The sequence below is a fragment of the Stenella coeruleoalba genome (genome assembly GCF_951394435.1).
Source record: "Stenella coeruleoalba genome assembly, chromosome: 11".
NCBI classification, from domain to species: domain Eukaryota; kingdom Metazoa; phylum Chordata; class Mammalia; order Artiodactyla; family Delphinidae; genus Stenella; species Stenella coeruleoalba.
The window spans coordinates 53,647,377-53,670,236 of record NC_137157.1 but is presented as its reverse complement, the minus strand read 5'-3'; the positions used below and the strand labels follow the sequence as shown (position 1 = coordinate 53,670,236).

The window sequence follows — 22,860 nt, the reverse complement described above, 5'->3', positions numbered from 1 at the left end:
CTTGCCCGTTTTTTCCCCTTTAGTACCTGGCATTATTCGATACATATTTTACACTGTTCACCGAGGAACTGGAACATGTTTTTCACTGCAGCTTAGCTATCTGGGTGTGCCTGGGGAGGCGTCACAAAGAACCTGTAAAAGGTCTCCACCTACAGCAGGAATAGAAGCGCAAGAAAGAGCCCAGGCAGATCACTGCGGCTAAGCGTTCGGTTTCGTATTGTTCTCTGTTTGGCCCAATATTCACGGAGTTTAGGTTCCGCGACTCGCAACGAAAAGACTCGAGTCACGGACCTGTTAAAAATTTTCTGCCATATTTTAGGCGTCCCCACGCCCCCCGCCCCACCCTCAAGCGTGAGTGAATGCGCAAATAAGGGTTTTCAGGCGTCTGTGGGAAAGAGGGAGGGGAAGGCAGAAGTCAAGGACGGACGGGGTGGTGGCACCACTGAAGCGCGAGAGGACCGAGGCCCCACAGACAAGAGTTAAAACCAGGCGGTCGCGGGCCGGAGGAGGCCGAGGCGAGCTGCTGGACGGGCGGGAGCCTATGGGGGGCAGCAGACCACCGCGGCGCACTCACTCCGCCCGGGCCCAACGCTTCTCCGGAGGCGCACCCCCCCAACCTTACGTCTCTTTTGGTTTCGACCTGCCGACTGGGAGGGGCCGCGGGACGCCATTCCCACAATGCTCTGGGGCGTGCCGCCGTCCGTCGCTGCCGCCTCCGCTACCGCTAGTGGAAGAAGATGGCGGAAGGCGGAGCGGCGGATTTGGACATCCAGCGGTCTGACATCGCGACGCTGCTCAAAACCCCGCTCCGGAAAGGGGACACCTGGTGAGGGAAAGGGGTTGAGGTGGCTGTGGTTGCCCGAGGGTGGTGGAGAACTGGGCGGGAACTGCGGTCTGGTGTCTCGGTGGTGACAGGTGCGGGCAGGTCCGGCGGCGGCCGCCTCGGGCAGCAGGATTTTGGCCGCTCCCGAAAGGTTGGAGCAAAGATTGGACCCGAAATGAGGGACAGGGTTCGTGGCTCGTCGGGGCATGCTAAGAGGCTTGCGGGGAGCGGCGGCGGCGCCGGCGGCTCGTGCAGTTCTCTTCGTCCTTCTTCCTCTGGTAGTGCCGCTCCCACCCCAGGCCTTCCCGAACGATAGGTTACACTCGTTGGTGTGAGTCTCTTAATGTTTGACAGGTCCTGGTCCCGCAGCTGATCAGGATCTCACCCTCTACTTCTTTAGTCATTTCTTTTCCCGGCATTGTCGGCCTCCAAGTTCCCTATTCTGATTCTCATATTCTTCCGGGAGGCCGGCTGCAGGATGTTTGCGGTTCGTACTACACAGGTGGCATGTGTCAGGGCGCCACTTAAGAGAAAGGAACCTTAGTTCCTAGTTCCTTGTCAAAAGGAGGGAGGGGAGTACGGAACCTTAGGCTTCTGAGTGGTACCACGTGGTCTTGTGCCTTGGAGGCTTGATAGACGCCGGTAGCGTTTCTCTTAGAAGTGCAGCTCTTCCCTCCTGTTTGAAGGATAACGCAGGCCTGCAAAAAGTAGATAAGTCCACTTGAGGCTTAAGTCACTTGTTAAAGTTCAAACTTATAAAATACGAAAGGATATACTTAAAATACTGAAGGAAGTATTTGGAGATTTTAATATTTGTGGGCCATATCAAGTGGTATTCAGAATAACTTCAGTATGTGAATATGTAACATAAAGTGCTCTGTTTTATTAGGAAGTATAATGCGCTTCTTTATTATAATAAAAGTTATTTTCATTTCTTATCATCACCATACAGTGGTATATAATTTAGAGTGTTTTTTCATTTACTCGATATGGCTTAGTGGAAGGAACGTAAGATTTAGACCCAAATTAGACCTTTTCACCACTTAGTTTGCAGTATGACTTTGAGAAAAGTTACTTTAAATCATTGCACCTCAGTACCTTCATCTATGAAATGGACAGAATAATTTCATTATAGGGGTTTATCCTGAGTCAATGAAATATTCTAAAAGATTATTTATGAGATAACATTAAATTTTAGTTACCTTCTTATCACCGCCATTTCTGATACAATGCTGTGGTATTAGAATCATTTTCAAGTAAACTAGTAGATGGCAGACTTGGGACTTGAATTTAAGTACTTTGATCTAAGTCTTGGTACTTTTTTCCTACTTTGTTAGGCTGCATACTATGTTTATGTGATAAAAACCCCTGAGGATGTAAACATATACTTGTTGCATTACAGCAAAAAATATTTAATAATTATTGTTCATATGGCAGTGTTCCTAAGATGTTTATTACTGTGGGGAAATTAGACATTTCCTAGGACATTTACGTTTACCTTGGCCTGTGGATTGTTAAAGATGAAATGAATCCTTGATTCTTATTGTTTGTTAAAGAACACTTTAAAATTCTTAATTTACCTTGCCTATTACCACCTCATAAAAAGATAAATGTGGATTTCCACAAAATAGAAATCTATAATTTAATATATAGATATTATTTATATGGGTGTTCTCTTTAATGTTGTTGTGGTTTTGATATACTGAGTAATAATTGGTGGTGTTGATACTACAGGATGATGTGAGCAATATGAGTATTGTGAGCACTAAATGTTAAAGTTTAGCATTTTTATTTTTTGACAGAGTTACTGTAAATCATTTTAAAAGATCTATTTAAAAGAGTAAATACAGGAAGTCTATAAATGAGTCATTTCAGTGCTTCCATTTTAAAGAAAAGGAAACTGAGGCCCAGATATTTAGGTAACAGCAGAATGTGCAAATTTTTATCTTCACAATTGATTTCCCCTCTTATTTAAAGAAAAAAATGCAGGAAAAAGATGGTACTGGGATACTGCAGAAACTATATAGTTTGGTTTATATGCGAGCCAGTTTTCTTGGAATTAGCAGGTGAAACCTGTCAAAAAAGGAATTAACAAAAGTTTGATTCAGAGTTTTAAGGAGAATAATTTCGAAAGTACAAATTTGATAATGTATTCATGAGTACAGAATTAGTAAAGATATTTAATAATTTAGTTGTAACTTGGGCTCATGTTTTTGGAACTCATTAAAACTTGTTAAAAAGTTATCTCTCTTTTTAAGGTCTTAAAAAATCGTTGGATTAGTCATTTATGGGTATTTGGGCAAATCCTGTTTGTTATTTTATAGCTGAAATGGGCCATATGCAAATGGAACATTGTCTTGGTATATGTATATAACTATCTTGGAAAGACTGATAAGGACTATTGAGAAAAAATGGTAGGTTTACCATGAGTTTATTCTTGAAATTTTAATACTAATGTTTGATGTTACAGTGAAATGTGTGCAGATGAATAAAGTTCATTAATTAGGTTGTGAGCACTTTGCAGATAAGGACTGCCTCTTAGTAGGCTGGTAATTAATGCTAACACCTGGGCAAGGATAAAAATTTGCTTCTACATGAATTTCTGTTTATTTGTAAATGGTGAATGATTTTTATCTGGAAGCTAACCTTCTAGAAATGAAAATAAGTTACCCATGTCTGAGATGAGGAGAAACAAACCTTATGATATGTTTGGTATTAGACTTCATAGTGACAGTAATGTCAAAATTGATGCAAGAGAGTTGTACCTCTTAAAAAGGTTGGGTATAAAAGTAACACAGATCTGCATTCGATGGAGTAAAGCAGTGGTCTTGTATGCTGTTTCTTGATCTGTGTTTAGCTCCAAGGAGAGATTCAGAAAACCAGGAACAAGACTGTTAGAATTTAGAAACTATAGAGGAAGAATAAAGGAACTAGAACTGTTTAGCTTAGGATGAATGAAAGATAATTTAATTTTCAGATACATGGTAGTTTCTCCTGATAAGATAAAAGGAAAATTTGTTTAAAGTTCATTCCATGTAAGTATATTAGGGATGGAGGAACCTATTGAAGGGGATAATAGTTAAATGAATAAATGTACAAAAGCATGTTGTGGGTTATGGAATACTCTCTTTAGAGATTTCTTTTAAAATAGATTTATTATGAGTAAATAAACAGATGACTACAAATCACCAAAATCACTGCTTTATTTCCCCATTTTATTAAATGTTATTCATCTACCAATCATTTTCACTAATTTTTATGTTCAAGTATGTTCAAAGCTAACTTTATAAGTTAAATTTTGCATGTCATTTTTATATAAACCCTAATAAAATAACTCTAGTAGGTTTAAGGTAACTTTGGAGAGTAGCTTTAATTTGCATTTAGAGTCATTTAAAATATGTATGATGTTTTTGTCTCAATAAACTGCCAAGGAATCACATCAGTCAGGTTTTTAGATAGGAGAGACACTAATTTCAATTTCAGAGCTTTCCTTCCATTCCTACTCTTTTACCTAGAAGTCTTTGAGGCTTTATTTTATATGGTCCCTTATGTTTTTGCGACTTAGATTTACACTAACAGAAAATAATCTTAAGTCAAAAAATCAGTTAATAATGTAAATGGACACTATTAATCAATATGAACTCCAGATTGTTTAGTGTGTACTTGTTGAGAAGTTTTTACATTACTGTTACTGTTAACTTTAGTTGTACCAAAGTGTTTACCACTGAAATAGGGTATGTATTACATCATTTGCAGGAAATGAAACCAGAAAGCAAAACTGTTTTTTAGTGTTGGTAAATTGATGAAAATAAGGACAGAAATAGGGACATTAAAGTGTATTTTTCACATTTTAGTTGCTTAAAATCGAGAAAAGCAATTTTTCCTAATTTAATTGTTTTCATAAGTTTTAAAATCACTTGTAAGTGGTTAGTGAAGCCAAGATTAATGTACCCTAATTGGCCAAGAAGATCCAGAGCTTTAGTCAGTGTTTTCATTTATCTACTTAGTGACATTCAGGCTTTATTTTTTCCTAAATCATACCATTTTTTTTATTAGCACATACAAGGTATTAACTAGATGTTCTTTTTAGAAAATAGTTTTGTGACAGTTACTAATCTTGCTTGCATGAAAGTATAATAAGAAAAAAATTGTCAGGCTATGACCGATCATATTACATTTAAAAACACTGTGCTAGGTATTGTTGAAGTGCTTATATATGTTAACTTATTTACTCATCACCACAATTCTAGGGTACTAGAATGTGAATGTGCTCTAACTCACATTTGCCAGAATAGGAATTCACCCGGATAGGCTCAAAGAGGTGTTCACACATTGATATATCTGAGATTCGAACCCAAGCAGTCTGGGGCTTTAATTCAGGCTTTAAAATTACTGTTCTACGCTGCCTTTTGTTTTAAAGATGCATTTTAAAGTGTTCCACTTTTTTAAAAAATGGACTTTCTTTTCTCTTTAAATGGAGTCTATTTTATATTTAGCAGCAGAATTCTTCCATTTTATCCCACACTTGTTTCTTGTGACTGTTCAGTTTAGATATGGTAGAAAATCTTAACATCTTGCTTTTGGAAATTAAAATATGTTTAAAGATTAATAGGTTATTTACTGAATATGTAGAATAAATATTACTTTGATGCAAAAGTACATTTAAACAAAAGAAACTGGGATCGTGTATTATTTAGATTTGGGGTTTTAATTGTTTATCAGTAATCATAAGTGATTTGTTAGAGGCCATATGGCCCCTTTTCATATAGTTTTACAGAAACAGCATATCAAGCAGATAGGAAGAACTTGTAGGATATTTTGTTTTAGTACTTTGCCCATATTTTTAAAAGTGTTTGGTTTACAATAAACCACAAATACATAAGACTTTTTTTCAACTAAGAATCCATAGGAACAGCCCAACACAGAAAATGCAAATGTGAAAGTTCGATATTTTATGTTCTATGTTTACCAACTTTTTGTGAATTTTCAAAGTCAAAGCACATTTGAATTAAGACAGTGGAAGGTACATAACCATATTGATACCTCTTTAACATCTTCCTGAAAACTGACAGTCCATGTAACATCACTGCTAATAAAATCAATTTTGCCATGTTAGTCATTAGATATATTTGTTTTATTACATGAGTTTAGAGTGATTTTTCTTTTCCTCACTTTGAGAATCACTTTACAAAAAAAGCATAATTATTATAAAAGTGAATTGAAACACCATCAGATATATTGGCAGGGAGATAAAGGGAAGGTTGAGAACTACTGGTGGAGGTGTTTGCATGCATTATCTGGTTGGATTTTCAAAATAAGGATCAAAGTATGTATTTATATTCCTTTCTTGTAGATGAGAAGTCTGAACTCAGAGGAATCATTTGGTTTGCATGTGGTTCACAGGTGATAATACCACCACTAGTGAACCTTTATTGAGTGCTTACTCTGTTCCAGCCACTATTCTAAATGCTTTATACATGTGCAGCATATAATAAGAGCAAGTACTCTTATTTACCTCATTTTACGGGTGTGTGATGATTTCAGAGCTGGTTTTTTAAATACCTGGCTTATAATGATTTAAAATACTAAATCCTACCAGTATCTCCTTAGTATTAAAAATGTTTTGTGCTGTCACTACTTACATGTAATTCAAACAGTATTTCATAAGGCAGTAAACTATTTCTTCTTAGTCTCCATATAGAATTTTTCAGCGATTACTAGTTTTTCCTTCCCTGCGTAATGTCAGCCTGGTTTGTGCCTCTTATTTTCATTTCCTTAGTTACTACTGTAATTCACACTCTGTATCTTATATTTATTCCTTTGAAGTCGTTTTTTCCAGATTCTTTCACCATCTATTCTTTAAAACAAAGGGAATGTAGTTCCTTTCAACTTTATCATCCAGTTTACATAGAAGCCACTACTAAAGAAACCTAGAATAAGACTGATTGGTAGTAAGTGACCTCAGTTTTGGATACAGATTAAAATGATGTATCTGAGGGAACAATCAAGAATAGCTCCTCAAAAAGAAGCAGCTCGGATTCTAATATAAGGCAGAAAACCTCTGTAGGATTAACCTATATTTGGTTATGCCTAGAATACTGCTTCTGTCGGTAAGATTCTGCATGGCTTCTTTATAGCTCTCCAAAAAGAAAAGGAGGGTAATGACTACTTTTTCCTCTTCATGAGGAGGAGAATTAAGAATACGGTCCCTTCCACTCTCCTTTTAGTTTTGAGAAGACCCACATATTAGTGTGATAATTCCTTGTGGTTCAGGAAAATGGTTTAGCAGAAGTAGCCATAGAAAAGACTTCCTCTGTGAAAGAAGTTAAAGGCTCTCACAAGTTAAGTCCAATGTGGCTCTGAGACCAGGCTATTCTGAGTTTCAGAGAGGCAGTTTTTGTTATTTTTTTAAATTGAAATATAGTTGATTTACAATGTTGTGTTAGTTTCAGGTGTACAGCAGAGTGATTCAGTTATACCTATACATATATCCATTCTTTTTTAGATTCTTTTCCATTATAGATATTACAAGATATTGAATATGGTTCCCTGTGCTATACAGTAGGTCCTTGTTGGTTATCTGTTTTATATATAGTGTTTTGTATATTTTAATCACAAACTCTCCTAATTTACCCCCCCACCCCACCCCCAAAAACACACATACATACTCACACACTTTCCCCTTTGGTAACCATAAGTTTGTTTTCTATGTCTGTGAGTCTGTTTCTGTTTTGTAAATAGGTTCATTTGTATCCGTGTTTTTAGATTCCACATGTAAGTGATATCATCTGATATTTGCCTTTCTTTGTCTTACCGACTTCACTTAGTATAGAGAGCCAGTTAAAACCTGGGAGCATTAGAGACAAAATTAAAAAGAGCATCAAGTTCCTGTAGTAAAAAAACAAAAAGATTAAGAATGGTAGGGTGATAATTATATTTATCATGTTGTACATTACGTCTCTAGTATGTATGTATTTTCTAACTGTTAAGTTTGTACCTTTTGACTGCCTTCATCCAATTCTTCTTCCCCCCACTCCTGCCTCTGGTAACCATACTCTTTTTATATGAGTTTGTTTGGTTGGTTGTTTTTGTAGTATAATTATCCTGTATCACTATGTTACTTCCTGTTGCAGAACGTAGCGATTCGATATTTCTGTACATTTCAAAATGATCACCAAAATAAGTCTAGTTATGATCTATCACCATGCAAAGATATTACATAATTATTGACTGTATTTCCGGCACTGTACATTTCATACCGGTGACTCATTTATTTTGCAGCTTGAAGTTTGTACCTCTTAATCTCATTCACCTATTTCTCTCCTCCTCCCACCTTCCTTTCCTCCAGCAACCACGTGTTTGTTCTCTGTATCTGTGACTCTTCTGTTTTGTTATGTTTGTTCATTTTTTAGATTCCACATATATGTGAAATCATACGTATTTGTCCTGTCTGAGTTATTTCATTTAGCATAATACTCTCTACATCCATTCATGTTGTTGCAAATGGCAAAATTTCATTCTTTAAGGCTGAGTAGTATTCCATTGTAATATAATTAACAATGCTGTATGTTATATATGAAAGTTGTTAGAGTAAATCCTTAGAGTTCTCATCATAAGGAAAAAAGTTTTTTTCTGTTTAATTTTGTATTATATGAGATAATGGATGTTCACTAAACTTATTGTGGTAATCATTTCATAGTGCATATAAGTGAAATCATTATGCTGTACACCTTAAACTCATATAGTGCTGTATGTCAATTATATCTCAGTAAAACTGGAGGAAAGAAAAAAAGAATGATAAGCGTTAAATGATCATGGTTAAAGAGACCTGATAATTTGGGTTGCTTTATATTTTTTAGCAATATAACAGCTTGACAAATTTTAACAGTTTAATCAAGAAATTTTTCTTTGATATAGATGGAAAATGTATTTTCGTAACTTTGGATATCAAGCAGAAGAAACTTGATTCTCAGGAGAGATGTAGCTAAGTGTATGTACTGTGTAGTTGTGGCTATGATTACAAATATTACCACTCTTTTATAAGGTTAAGAGCTTTTTGCATGTATGAAATAAGTGATAGTGTTGTCATTTTACAGATTCAGAAACTGAGGTACAGAGTTAAGTGCACGTGGTAATATACTCAGTCAGTGGTAGAGCAGAGATTCTGACTTAGGCAGTCAACTCTAACGCCTGCATTTTAAACTGTACTGCCTGCCTATGAGTGATAAGCCATAGCCATTTATGGAAGCATTTTTTTGAGGGATGAATACTTGAAAGTATTAGAATCAAGAAGTGACAGCTTCGTCATATTAGTAAAACACCATATTGATCTAGTTATCCATGTGAGGAACCTCTAGAATTTTCTAGGTCTTTCTGGTTTAGCCTTCTAGTCGTAGCAGTCTTATTTCTAACTAATATAGCTCTTTGATACAGATGGTGCTTCCCGTTTCCTGCAAAGTCTTTACATGCTCCTACCTTATAGGACTTTACACATCATTCATATTATTTCCAGTATATTTTACTAAGCCCTGACTTTCCGTTTCTTCAAAACCAATCTCTGTAAAATCATCCGTAATAATTCCATCCAGATCTATGGCCCTTTCACTCTCTTCTTTATTTTTTTTTAAATACAAGAGCTTTATAGTGATATAATTCCCATATCATACAATTTGCCCACTTGATGTGTGCAGTTCACTGGATTTGGGTATGTCCACAAAGTTGTGCAACCATCATCACAATCAATTTTGGAATATTTTTATCATCCCAAAAAGAAACCTCATACCTATTAGCAGTCTCCCCTGCCCCCTTTTCTACCCAAATCTCCCTGTTTTTGGCAGCTACCAAATCTTTCTTGTTCTATAATTTTGCCTTCTGGATATTTCATGTAAATAGAATCATATAATATGTGTGATTTTTGTGCCTGGCTTCATTCACTTAACATGTTTTTTAGGTTCATCCGTTTTGTTGTGTGTATCAGTACTTCATTTCTTTTTATTTCCAAAAAATGTTCCATTGTATAGATATACCACATTGAATTATTCCTTCATCGGTTGATGGACATTTGGGTTGTTCACAATTTTTGACTGTTACAAATAATCCTGCTATGAACATTTGTGTGCAAGTTTTTGTCTAGACACAAGTTTTCATTTCTCTTGGGTGTATACCTAGGAATGGAAATGCCGAGTCTCTATGTTTGCTTTTTAAGAACTGATAGACTCTTTTCCAAACTAGTTGCACCATTTTCCATTTCCACCAGCAGTGTATGAGGGCTCCAGTTTCTCCACATCCTTGAAGTGCTTGTTGTTGCCTGTCTTTTTGATTATAGCCATCTTGGTGGATATGAAGTGGTATCTCATTGGGGTTTTGATTTCAGTTTTCATAGTGGCTAATGATGTTGCACATCTTTTCATATATGCTTATTGACCCTTTGTATATCTTTGGGAAAATGTCTGTCTAGATCCTTTGCCTATTTTCCAATTTGGTTATTTGGTTCTTTATTATTGAATTTTAAGAGTTCTTTATTCTGGATACAAATTCTTTATCAGATAGATGATTTGCAGAATTTTCTCTGATTCTGTGGGTTTTCTTTTCACTTTCACAATCTTACTTGGCCTCCTTCCTGAGTTCTTTATTTGTCTCTTAGTTTAGATGTAAAAAGAGGTCATAAAAATTAGTTCTTGCCAACTGATGAATTTAATGTGCAGAGCAGAAAATAGGTTGGAAACGCTTCAGATCTAAAAATTAAGATATAAAGGGATGATTGTTTGGTTTATTTGATGGTTTATTTGAAAGAACTTCATAGCTTTCTTTGGCTATGTTTTACTGATGAGTTTTAGTTTGTGGTACTTAAAAAAATTCAGTGAAATATCTAGTTTATAACGATTTAAAATACTACATACGGGACTTCCCTGCCGGTCCAGTGGTTAAGACTTTGCCTTCCAATGCAGGGGATGTGGGTTCATTCCCTGGTCAGGGAGCTAAGATCCCACATGCCTTGTGGCCAAAAAACCAAAACATAAAACAGAAGCAATATTGTAACAAATTCAATAGCACTTTTAAAAATGGTCCACATCTGGGCTTCCCTGGTGGCTCAGTGGTTGAGAGTCCGCCTGCCGATGCAGGGAACACGGGTTCGTGCCCCGGTCCGGGAAGATCCCACATGCTGCGGAGCGGCTGGGCCCGTGAGCCATGGCCGCTGAGCCTGTGCGTCCGGAGCCTGTGCTCCTCAACGGGAGAGGCCACAACAGTGAGAGGCCCGCGTACCGAAAAAAAAAAAATGGTCCACATCAAAAAAATAAATAAAATACTAGATACTATTAATATCTCTTTTAGTATTAAAAATGGTTTATGCTATTGCAACTCATGTAATTTAAACAGTATTTTATTAAATGAGAGGATTAGTTATAGAGTGAATATCCAAAATTGTTTATGCTGTTAATTCTACGCACAATAGTTACGCCTGTTGTTCTCAGATTAAGTGTACTACATTGGATGAGGCTGAAATTTTTATGTATCTTCTTAGTTGTAAAAGAGTGACTGTATTATGTCTACTTTGAGGAGAAAAAGGTAGGATTTTTTTGAAAAAATAAACGTCATATTTATGTCAGTATTAGGCAATTAAGAAGGAACTGCTTATCTGAAAGTTGTCAGCATAAACATGTACTAATCAAAAAAAAAAAAAACAACACACAACTATACATTCACCAGCTCTGTGGTTTTCTAAATCCAGCTTTTGGGATTTCCGCATTTCCCTGTACTGCTTTTAAATGTCTTTGTATTTAGGACTATTTCTAAGTCATTTATTGGTCCCTTTATATCTTTCTTAAATTTGCTTCTAGTGTGTATAAAAACACTAAACAACTTTTGAGACTCTCTTATCTTTCCCCACTATCATCCCCCCAAAACAACCCAACAACAACAAAAAACCTACAACCTGGCTTTTTTAGTTCTTACTAAAATGCAGGAGCTTTTCTGCATTTGAGGACTGTCTTAAAATTGACTCAGATTTATTTTGGGTCCTAAAATTGACCCTGCTTCTTTGGAGCCATTGAAGATTATTCTCTCCAGACCACAGTACAAATTGTCTTTCTTGATGCCATTAGAATATTTAGCACCATACAACTGAAGTACCCATAACTTTATGTAAGTTTTTGATTTATTAAACATTTCATGAGTATTTGAACCTCCCACCAATCCTGTGAGATACTGCCAGTGGTCATCATGAAATGTAAATCAGATCATATCTCTTCTAAATATTTTTCATTGGCTTTCATTGCATTTAGGATAAAATCTTTAGTTACCTTAAAGGCTCTATGTAGTCTGGCCCCAGCCTACCTTACCTAGCATCTCTTCTCCCTTTGTCATAAACTCCAACTGCATTTAGTCAGTTCCTCCAGCATACCTAACTCCCAAAGTTGTTCTGGCCCTAGCACATGCTTTTCCTTCAGTCTAGATAGCTTTTTATCTTATTCTTCGTGAAATAACTCCTGTCCATATGCTAAAATATTATTTTTTCAAAAAGGCTTTCCTTTATTCTAAATAGGGACCCCTTTATTATGCTTTTATAGCTCCCTATGCGTCACAGCACTTACTACAGTATTTTACTACGTCTTAATTATTTACTGTCACTTTCCTTCACTAGACTCTGAATTCCATGAACATAGGGCTCTTGGCTATTTTGCTAACAACTAATGCATACGGAATAGCATATATGTAGTAGACCTCCAATAAATATTTTTTGAATGAATGTATTTCAATTTCTAAGATGAACAATCTAAAGGTTTAGCATTGAGTAACTTCTCTAAGACCTCACAGCAAGTAATGTCAGGAAGAGAACTTTGGTCTAGTACTTTTTCTACAGTAAATTTAGAATTCACATCTACTTAAGTCTCATTTCACGAGGTAAGAAAATTTATAAGCAAGAATAATCATGAAAACAAATTGCTATTGGGTGTGCTTTTCTGCTAAGTTCCTGATAGGCAAAGATCTAACATTTACCAAAAGGTGCCCCCACTTTGAAAATACTTATTTTGTTCATGAGTGAAAAAGAACTTGAGGACTGGCCTCGGGATGCAAATTTTGGAATCATTGGTATGAGTTACAATATCACTGAGAGTATTAACAGTGAGAGAAGAAGAAATTTGAGAGCAGCTCTGTGGAATACTAACATTTAAGCAGAGGAAGAGAATGCTGTTAAATTACATATATATAATTATATGTAATATATATTTACTGTTATCATATTAATACAATATTAATTATATTATACTATTATTAGATATAATATATATATATTCCTCCCACCCAGAAAGGTAGAATCACAGATTATTTTTAAAAGCATTGATATAGTAATAAAATTATGGATCCTTTGGATTTGTTAGGGTGGCCATTGGTAACTTAGTGAGAACCTTTTTGAGAGCCCATTGAGGTAGGAAGATCTGTTGTGCTAGGTTGAAGAGCAGGTGAGGGTTGAGGAGAGCTTGGCTGCGGGGACAAGTCAGAAAAATGGGGGTAGATAGAAGAGGAAATGAATATGTGAGTTGGGAGGTTATGTGGGGGGAGTGGGGAAAAGAGTTGGCCCCTCTTATATGCTAAGTTAAAAAGAGAGAGAAAAGATAGAGGGAGAAACAAGGAGAATAGGGGCTGTTAATGACGTAAGTCTCCAAGGAGGCAGAAGGAAATTAGATCCAAAGACTAGGAACAAAAATTATTAGCCTTGGATTTAAGGAGGGTTATATCCTCCACGATATATAAGGGAATCAGGTATGATAAAGGTGTGGAACAAAACAGTAAGAAAGTTGGGACTTTTACTTCCTTGAAAAGTAAGCAGCAAGGCTGCCTATTCAGCCTAATGGGCTAGAGACTTAATGAAACTGGCAAATTATTGGAAATAGAGAAGGCTAAATGGAGACATGCTGGAGGATTGTAGGTCATCTTTAAAGGACTTGAGATATTGATTGAAGACCATAGATCTTTAATCTCCATGAAATTTTCTTTAGTAATTTTTGAACTCAGATAATAACATGATCAAAATATTTTCATATCGATGTACTAGTGTTTGAGAATCATCAGTTGTGACCTAGTATGAGGCATCGTCATAAAATCCCTTGTAATCCACTGAAACAGGGGAATGACAGTGATTAAGCCACAGCCAGAGGCCTCAGTCGAAAGTAAAATGATCTTGAGCATATTTTGGTACATTTGCTTCATAGCTTTTTATATGGGAACAGTCAAGTGGCTCAATATTATTCAGAAATATTTCACCTTTAGTTTCATCTATAAGGTATAGACTCCTTTGTGTAAGAAACTTAGTCTGTTTATCGTAAAGCGATTAATAACTACTCTGTACTTTGGGCTATCAAGATGTTTGCACATTAGTATTTACTTGAATTTTAGATGGTTGCAAGTCTATAGTTTAATGTAATATTTAATACTAAAGCTTGATCAGCTCAAAATCAGTATTTCTGTCCGTTTTAGGATTTTTTTTTATTGATTTGCTTATATTATCTTCCCAGATATCAAGGGTAATAATCTCTACTTTCTGTACTTTGTGCTTTTCTTTTCTTATGAGATGTCAGCCAGTCATTTTTTACTTTTCTGGCTTACTTACTAGGCGTTAGTTACCAAAAGGAAATATTTCTTGAAAATGAATACATTACTATATATCAGAATCATAATTTGATCAATTTGGAAATAAATAAATCATGTCTTTCTAAAGAAAATTCTTCAGAGTTTATGTAAGCTTTTTGTTCAAATCTAATGCAAATTCATCTGTTGGATTTGGAAGAGGTAATATAAAATGTAAAAGATAAATATGAGGTAATAGAAAATTATAAATTTCTTTAAAAAATAAAACTAAAGCTATGCATTTTATACATTTTGCTGTACCTATTTTTTATCCTATTTTTATGCTTGAAATTTTCATTTGCTGAATCTATCAGCTTTGTTGACTGCAGCATTATTCATAGTCTGTACATTTGACTCCATTTCATTTTGTGTATATATATGAAGATATATATAAACTATTATTCTATATTAAATGGAAAACATATTAGTCATAGTAAATATTTCAGAATACAAAGAAAAATATAACAAAACACCTGTGTACTCCTTTCTTAGTTTAAAAAAATAAAACATTACAGATACAGTTGAATCTCCCTGTACATGTTTCCCTAATCCTAACCCGTTCCCTCCCTTGCCAGAGGGAGCCACCATCCAGAAATTGATTTTTATTATTCTCTTTGCTTATATTTTTAATATATGCATGGATTTATGAATAATATTATTTGTGGCATGTTTAAAATTTTTATATAGTTGTACTGTGTGTGCATATCTATGTTATCTTAATATGTTTGTGTTATATTACATGTAGCCTTTTGCAGCTTGTATTTTTTAATTCAACATTGCAGTTTTGAGATTTATCCATGTTAGTACATGTAGTATTTTTCATTTTAGTTTTTGGGTAGTATTTCTTGGTAGGAATGATGAATATTGGTTTGGGTTTTTTTTCCAATTTTCCATTTGCAAATTATGCTGCGTTATGTATTCTTCAGTTGTATTCTTGTAAATATGTGCAAGAGTTTCTGTAGGGTAAAACTTAGCAACGGCAATACATGATTCTATGGTATGCACATCTTCATCTTTAATAAATATTGCCAAATTCTCCAAAATGAGGATTCTAGTTTATACCCCAGTTGGTAGTTTATGAGTTGCAGTTACTACACATCTTCTCCACACTTAATATTATTGACACATGTGCATGTGCTTGTGTTTTCACCAATTTCATGAGAATGATGTGGTATGGTGTTAATTGGTATTTTTCATACTGCTAATGAGATTGAACATCTCATATGTGTAGAGGCCATTCTGATGTTCTGTGATTTGCCCTTTTTTTGCATTCTCTTTTTAAAAAATTAATTTAAAGGAGTTTTTCATGTTCTAATCCTTTGTTGATTATAGGCAGTATAAGTATCTCTCCCAATCTGTATCTTTCTTTACTTGGTGCCTTTGTTGAACAGAAACTTATCATTTTAACCTCGCAATTTTATCAGCTTTTACCTTTAAGATTTTTTGTTTTTTGTCTTAACTCTTCCTGTATTCTGAAGTAATAAGGATTTTCTTCTGTATCTTTTAAAAAATTATATTTTTGCTTTCACATTTATGTTTTTAATCCAACTACAATGTACTTTTGTAAGTTTCTGCTGTAATGCAGCATGTGTACCTAAGAATCACTGTGCTATATGCAAAATCATGCAATAAAAACCACAGGGCATACGGGAAAAATAGGGTTGGGGCACAGAGCTTTAAAAAGTTTTTCAGGGACCCTTTTTTTTTTTAAAAAAAGATAATAAAATGGTAGCATGGTTTTACACATTTTAAATGGTTAATAAATACATTAATACTGCAGTAAATATGGTATTTTTATTTTGAAAAAGATGAGACTTGCTTGAAGTGGGATTGTAAAATGGTAGGAGGGTTATCCGAAATCTGCCAAGGAGTTGTAACACCAGATGTGGAGAGTGTGGTTCATAACACACATGGTGAATGTAAGTAGATGTTTAAAATGTATGTTTTGTGCATACCTGTGCCGCTCAGTGTAGCTGGGAAATTTTCCACATATATCTAGTGTTTGTTTCAGTTAGGATGAGGGTGAGACAAGCAAGGCACCTAGGGTGTAAAATTTAAGGAAGCACTCCCTGTTAGGGTCCCTAGGATCTCACTTGCCTCACCCTAGTCCTCGCACTGCTTATGGGTGAAGTAGTGCTTAAGCATGCACTGAATCTGTGTTACTGTTCCCTTGTATATCAATCATGTTGAACACATTCAGGCTTTCGTAAGAAGCTTTTTTGAATAGAACTGACTACATATGTGAGGTATAGAGCTCTTAATTAATTTTTCCCGTATATATAGCCAGATCTTTCTACACTGGTTTGTAATGATTTTAGCATGCAGCATAGTTCCACATATATTTGAGCCTGGTTCTTGTTTCTTTGTGCTATTTTCATTGGTCTTTCCACTTCTCCCTATGCTAATAACACATTTGCTTAATCACAGGTCTGGCACTAACTTTGTAACCTTGGGCAAGTTAATTTCTGTGTGCCTATGAAATTATAATAGTGCCTACCTCATTGGGTAGTTAAAGGAGTAAATGAGCCAATATATTAAAGTGCTTAGAAGTATGTGCCTGGCCCAAGAGTAAAGCTCAAATGTTAGTTATTTTGTTATTATTAAAAGTAATCCCTGTTAGTTAATAAAGAGTCTTGAGATCTAGTAGACTGAGATTGCCATCTTGTTTTTCCTTTTCCAAACTAAGAGGAAATGGGGAGAAGCTTTTGGAAGGATTCCCTGAGAAAGTGATGGTTAAACTATCTGAAAGATGATAAGAGTTAACTAGGTGTTGAGAGCAGTAGGAGAATATTTGAGGCAGAAGGAGCCATGAGGCAGAAAAAAGTGTGTCCAGGAACTAGATCTCAGCACAAAGAAAAATGGTACCAGTTAAGACTGGAGAGGTAAGTAGGAGCAGATCAGATCATGCAAGACCTATTAGGCAATGTTAAGCATTTTAGACTTCATGTTAAAATCAGTTATAACTATTTGTAAAGACTGATATTTCAAGAATAAAAGCCACGAAGTATTAATCTTTACAAATAGTTATAACTATTCAAAAGAGAAACTCAGAAGCTAAAGTTGGGTGCATCTGGACCCTAATAGCATATCAAGGATTAAGAGTGCTGTTGAGAATGTAAAATAAATTCAAGTCCTTGTTCACTTAGTGAGCTATTATTCACTTAGTGAGCTATTATTGATTTTGTTCGAGTCTTTTATGAGTTAAAATTAAGGAATCTTGTGTTTTGGGCAGATTCTTAATAGATTACGATTAGAGTTTTTACAGTACAACAAATCCGTGTAAATGTCTTGAAATAATTTTTTTCATTTATTTGTCCAGTTCATCTAATTTCAAGGGTGCATCTATAACTACACATTATTTCAGTAATAGACGCTCCTGTTTTTTCTACTTCCCTCATGTTTCATGACAACATTCTACAAGTAAGTTATAGGTGCCTGTAATAGAAATATGGTGACCATTTTCAATTGAAGGTAGTGTTAAAAACAGCTGAATTTTCATCAATTGGGAGAGTTTCCTCTCATAATGGTTTCATTATACAGAAAGCACTCAGTTCAAGATCTAAAAAAGAAAGTTGAACTAGAAATGTTATGGCAGCAGATGAATTCTGCCCAATGCAACCCTGCACTAAAACTAAAGAATTTATTAAATACTTTGGGAGGTAAAACGTCATCTTTTAGAAATATCTTTTAAGTAAATATAAATAGAACTTGGACAGTATTCCACAAATAGTTTTTAATGTAAGTTTTATAAATGACATTTTAAATTATAGTATTATTGTTAATCTATAAGTTCAGCACAATTCTAATCAAAATCTTAATAGGGATTTTTGTGGAACTTGATTAACTGATTCTAAAATTCATAGGGAATAGCAAATGGCCAAAGATAGTTAAGACAGTTTGCAACAAGAAGAAGCTGGGGGAACGTGCCCTAAATAATATCAATATAAAAGTAATTAAGACAATTAAATTGGCACAATGATAGAAAAATAGATGAATGGAGTAGGGGAAAGATCGCTTAGTATGACATTTATTTGCAAAGAAAGCAAATGGAATGTCTGAATATCTTGTTTAAATTGCAAGGGAGAAAGAGTCTAAAAAAATTTTAGTGGGTGATATACAATTAAGTATAATTTTCTTTATTATCAATTTAACATATAAATTCATTGCTAGTCTAATCTATTTTATTTATCTTAGAAACAGAGTTTTCTTAAAACTTAGTTTTTCAACTCTTATTTTCTCATAAATATCAAAATCTACAATTTGGAGGCTTTCCATTGTGTAACCCTGATAGTGGGTTTGGAATACTCATGTATAGATAATTCTGCCTTACCCACTTTTAGGGAATTAAACTGCTGATGAATATTGTTTAAGAATTGTGGAGTTTTGCTATGTTGGTGCCTTTGCTTCAAACATAACTGTAGTGTTTCATTCCTATAGTGCTATATGTATAGTGCTATAAGCACAGAAATATTAGAATGATGTTCTTCTAAAAAACTTGGTTATACATGTGGGCTTTAAACATCTTGTTAATCTCTACTTTTGCTTTTGTTTGTGATTGAACCTGGTTAAGTGTGGGGAAGGTATTTCTGGAAAAAAATTTAAAATAATTATGAACCAGTGGCAAAGCATAGTAGGTATAATATAAATCAATTCGTAAAGTTTTTCAGATTTATAATTTTTTATGCTTTCTTTGCTAGAGAACCATTATTTTATTTTTTCTGTCACTGGTCATCTGATGAGAAACTAATTTAGGTATTTGAAAGTAAGATGAATATAGTTTCAGTAATGCTTATTATAGTGCTTGGTATCACACTTTTGAAATCAATTAAAAACCAGTCCTTCTTGCCCCAGCAGATTTTACTAATGCATGAGAAACAATTGGAGACAGTATTGTTGTTATTAACTTTTGTTGGTAAAGAAGCTAATTATTTTTAAAGTTTCTTTTAAGCTTTGATTATAATTACTAAAATCAATCTTGGAAATCTTTAATAATTGCTTTCCTTACCCCATAAAAGATACAGTTAAATATATAAAATTAACATACTTTTTACAAAAGAACCATTTTCCATATTTATATTTTACCATGTTGCATTTAAAATTTTATTTTGACTGATTCTTACAATTACCATTTGAATTTTTGTTCAGTTGGTAAATATTCTGTTGAATAGCTATTTCATTTTTTTTTAAATGCTGTTAAGGATTTTTTTTAATGTATATGTTTTTTGTTTTTTTTGCGGTACGTGGGCCTCTCACTGGCGCGGACTCTCCCGCCGCGGAGCACAGGCTCTGGACACGCAGGCCCAGTGGCCATGGCCCACGGTCCCAGCCGCTCCGCGGCACGTGGGATCCTCTCGGACCGGGACACGAACCCACGCCCCCTGCATCGGCAGGCGGACCCCCAACCACTGCGCCACCAGGGAAGCCCTGTATATGTTAATAGTTGTCTTTAGCAGATACTTTACAGAACAATAGAAATAATACTTTATACAAGTGAAATATTTTTCTTCTACTACTGTGACATTATAGTTATTCTCAGTAATCCTTGGAAGTAGACATGTACTTTGATATAAAATAAAATATAAAAAATAGGCAGATTTTCTGCTATTCCTATAGTTCCTGGTATTTTCCTTTACCGATTTCTCTTCTTTTTTAGGTATCTAGTCGATAGTCGCTGGTTCAAACAGTGGAAAAAATATGTTGGCTTTGACAGTTGGGACAAATACCAGATGGGAGATCAAAATGTATATCCTGGACCCATTGATAACTCTGGGCTTCTTAAAGGTATTATTTCCTTCTTTCAGTCAGGTTGTAAATGTGTTCGTTTCAGTATGTTGTAGTAATATGGAAAATGTTAATGTAAATAAATTGGTAAATTAGAAATTTCTTTGTGTAGTCATCCCCCAGTGTCCATGCGGGGATTGATTCCAAGACCCCTTTCAGATACCAAAATCTATGGATGGTCAAGCCCCTTATATAAAATGGCATAATATTTGCATATGATCTGTGTATCCTCCCATATAGTTTAAATTATTTGTAGGTTATCTGTAATACCTAATAAAATATAAATGCTATGCAAATAGTTGCTGGTACACGGAAAATTCAAGTTTTTCTTTTTGGAACTTTCTGAAATTTTTTTTTCCCTCAAATATTTTCTGTCCAGGGTTGGTTGAATCTGCAGATTCAGGACCCATGGATACAGAGGGCCGACTGTATTATAGATTTGACCTAATGAATTCAGATTATTTTGTTATAATTAGTTATATTCTGTATCATGACAAATCCTGTTTGTCATTTCTGATTAGTAAGGGTTTATTATTGTTTAAACCTAGAATGTAAATTAGAAAGCACTATCTTATTGTTTGGGGGAAATGCTGTACTGTGTATTATTTTGCTAATGGGCACATGACTTTTCTCTTTAAGTTGGGGATCAGTGGTATATGGTTACATTCTTGGATTTTTTCATTAATCTTCTACAACCTTTACTACTTGCCAGCTCTTCTAAAACTCGCATAACATTTAAAGAAAATAAAACATAAGTACCAGAACTTCCATTTCTGGCCAGGATGGAATAACAGGGACTAGACTTATCCTTCCACTTGAATGAACTAAAACCCTGACAAAAAACATGAAACAGTGGTTCTCAAAACATTGGACATCAGGCAACAAAGAACAGTGATCCCTGGAGGTATGAAACAAATGAAGTGAACCCTATGATTTCCTCAGCTTACTGCACTGAGTTTCCAAGACACGGCACAGAAGGAGAAACTCACGCAAAGCCTGGCAACCCCCCTTAGTTGAGGAAAGAGTTTGGAGTCCACGGAGACCAAGGCAGCCAGAGTTCTCAGGGCAGAGGACCAGAGAGGAATGAGCAGCACACAAGGAGAGAGAGAGTCCTAGAGATCTATAGAAGCTCTCTTATAAGTCTAGAGCTGACTGTTGACCAGTGCATGTATGTGAGGAAGCTACCCAAGGCCAAGGAAAGAACCATCCAAAAGAATTAGAAGGGGGCTTCCCTGGTGGCGCAGTGGTTGAGAGTCTGCCTGCTGATGCAGGGGACACGGGTTCGTGCCCCGGTCCGGGAAGATCCCACATGCCACGGAGCGGCTGGGCCCGTGAGCCATGGCCGCTGAGCCTGCTCGTCCAGAGCCTGTGCTCCGCAACGGGAGAGGCCACAACAGTGAGAGGCCCACATAACACACACACACACACACAAAAAGCATTAGAAGGAACAATCGTTTAGGTTCATGTTACCAAATCAGGTTCATTTGCCAGATGCACAGCAAGCCAAATTCTGAGATACCAAGGTTTGCAGCAGAGAAAGGGTTTATTCATAAGGCAACCAAGTGAGGAGTCGGGAGAACAAATCTCAAATCTGCCTCCCTGATGGCAAGAGGCTCAGGGTATTTATGGGAACAAAGAAGCAGGGTGGTCTGAGGTGTGGGGAGCGTGGGAAAAGGTAATTGGTGATAAGGAAAGAGTGAGGTAATAGTCGTTCTGTGCAGGTGCAACTAAGCTACTTGCTTCTCTGTGGGATGCATGTTCAGAAAATGGAGGCATTAGCAGGTGCTGAGGGTGGAGTTTTTGGCCCTTTCATGTCAAAAGGTCACCAAGCGGACACTCACACAAGCCCAGTTGGACAGTCGGTGGTCTTAACCAGTCTTAGCTCCACCTAGAACTGAACACAGCTGATTTCAAGTTCCTGAAAAACAACTCAGGCAACTATCTTATTGTTTAGGTTATGCGAAGCTTGGAGGACATGCAAGTTTTTATAAAAACAATTAAAGTGTGCTTGATCAGTAAAGGCAGGTTACAGTTATAGTTTAATGGATCTAACTGATGAGTATCCTCCGTTTCACTCATAAAGGTCCAGGAATAATGTGTTCACAGTAGCCAGAGTGGAGAACCTTATAAATCACGGGGTAGACTGCAGAGAATGGGTTTGCCTCTATAGAAGGGCAAAATTTATCCTTCTAAGTTGAAAGTATCAAACTATTTCCAAGTAACTTAACTGCATCTCAGAACAGAACACAAGAGTATTTGTAGGAATACAAAAAATATCCAGCATCCAACAAGATAAAATTTGTAATTTCTTGGATACAACCAAATATTACCTGGAATGCAAAGAAACAGAAAAATACAATGCATACTAAGGAGAAATAGCAATGTTTAAAAAAATATTTTTTAAGCAGAAAAGAACGAAGAACAGATGAAACAGATACAAAACGAATAGTAAGATGGTAGATTTAAACCCAGCTCTATGAACAGTCGTATTTAATGTAAATATCCCAATTTGAAGTAGAGACTGTAAGATTGCATTAAAAAAAAAGACCCAACTGTATACTACTAGAAACCCACCTTAAATATAAAGATACAAATAGATTAAGAGATTGAAAAATTGTAAGACTGACCTC

At 35.6% G+C, this 22,860-nt stretch overlaps 1 protein-coding gene across 4 annotated transcripts in view; it reads left to right on the top strand.

Annotated features, from left to right (window-relative positions):
• Positions 1 to 688: 688 nt before the first annotated feature.
• Positions 689 to 22,860, top strand: part of USP15 (ubiquitin specific peptidase 15) — a 128,131-nt gene continuing 105,959 nt past the window's right edge. For all 4 annotated transcript variants that reach the window (XM_079936336.1, XM_079936335.1, XM_079936339.1 and 1 more), the window contains exons 1-2: positions 689 to 826; positions 20,103 to 20,230. In XM_079936336.1, the coding sequence (XP_079792462.1) occupies positions 738 to 826; positions 20,103 to 20,230 (217 nt within the window). In that variant the 5' untranslated portion in view covers positions 689 to 737. The remainder of the gene's footprint in view (positions 827 to 20,102; positions 20,231 to 22,860) is intronic.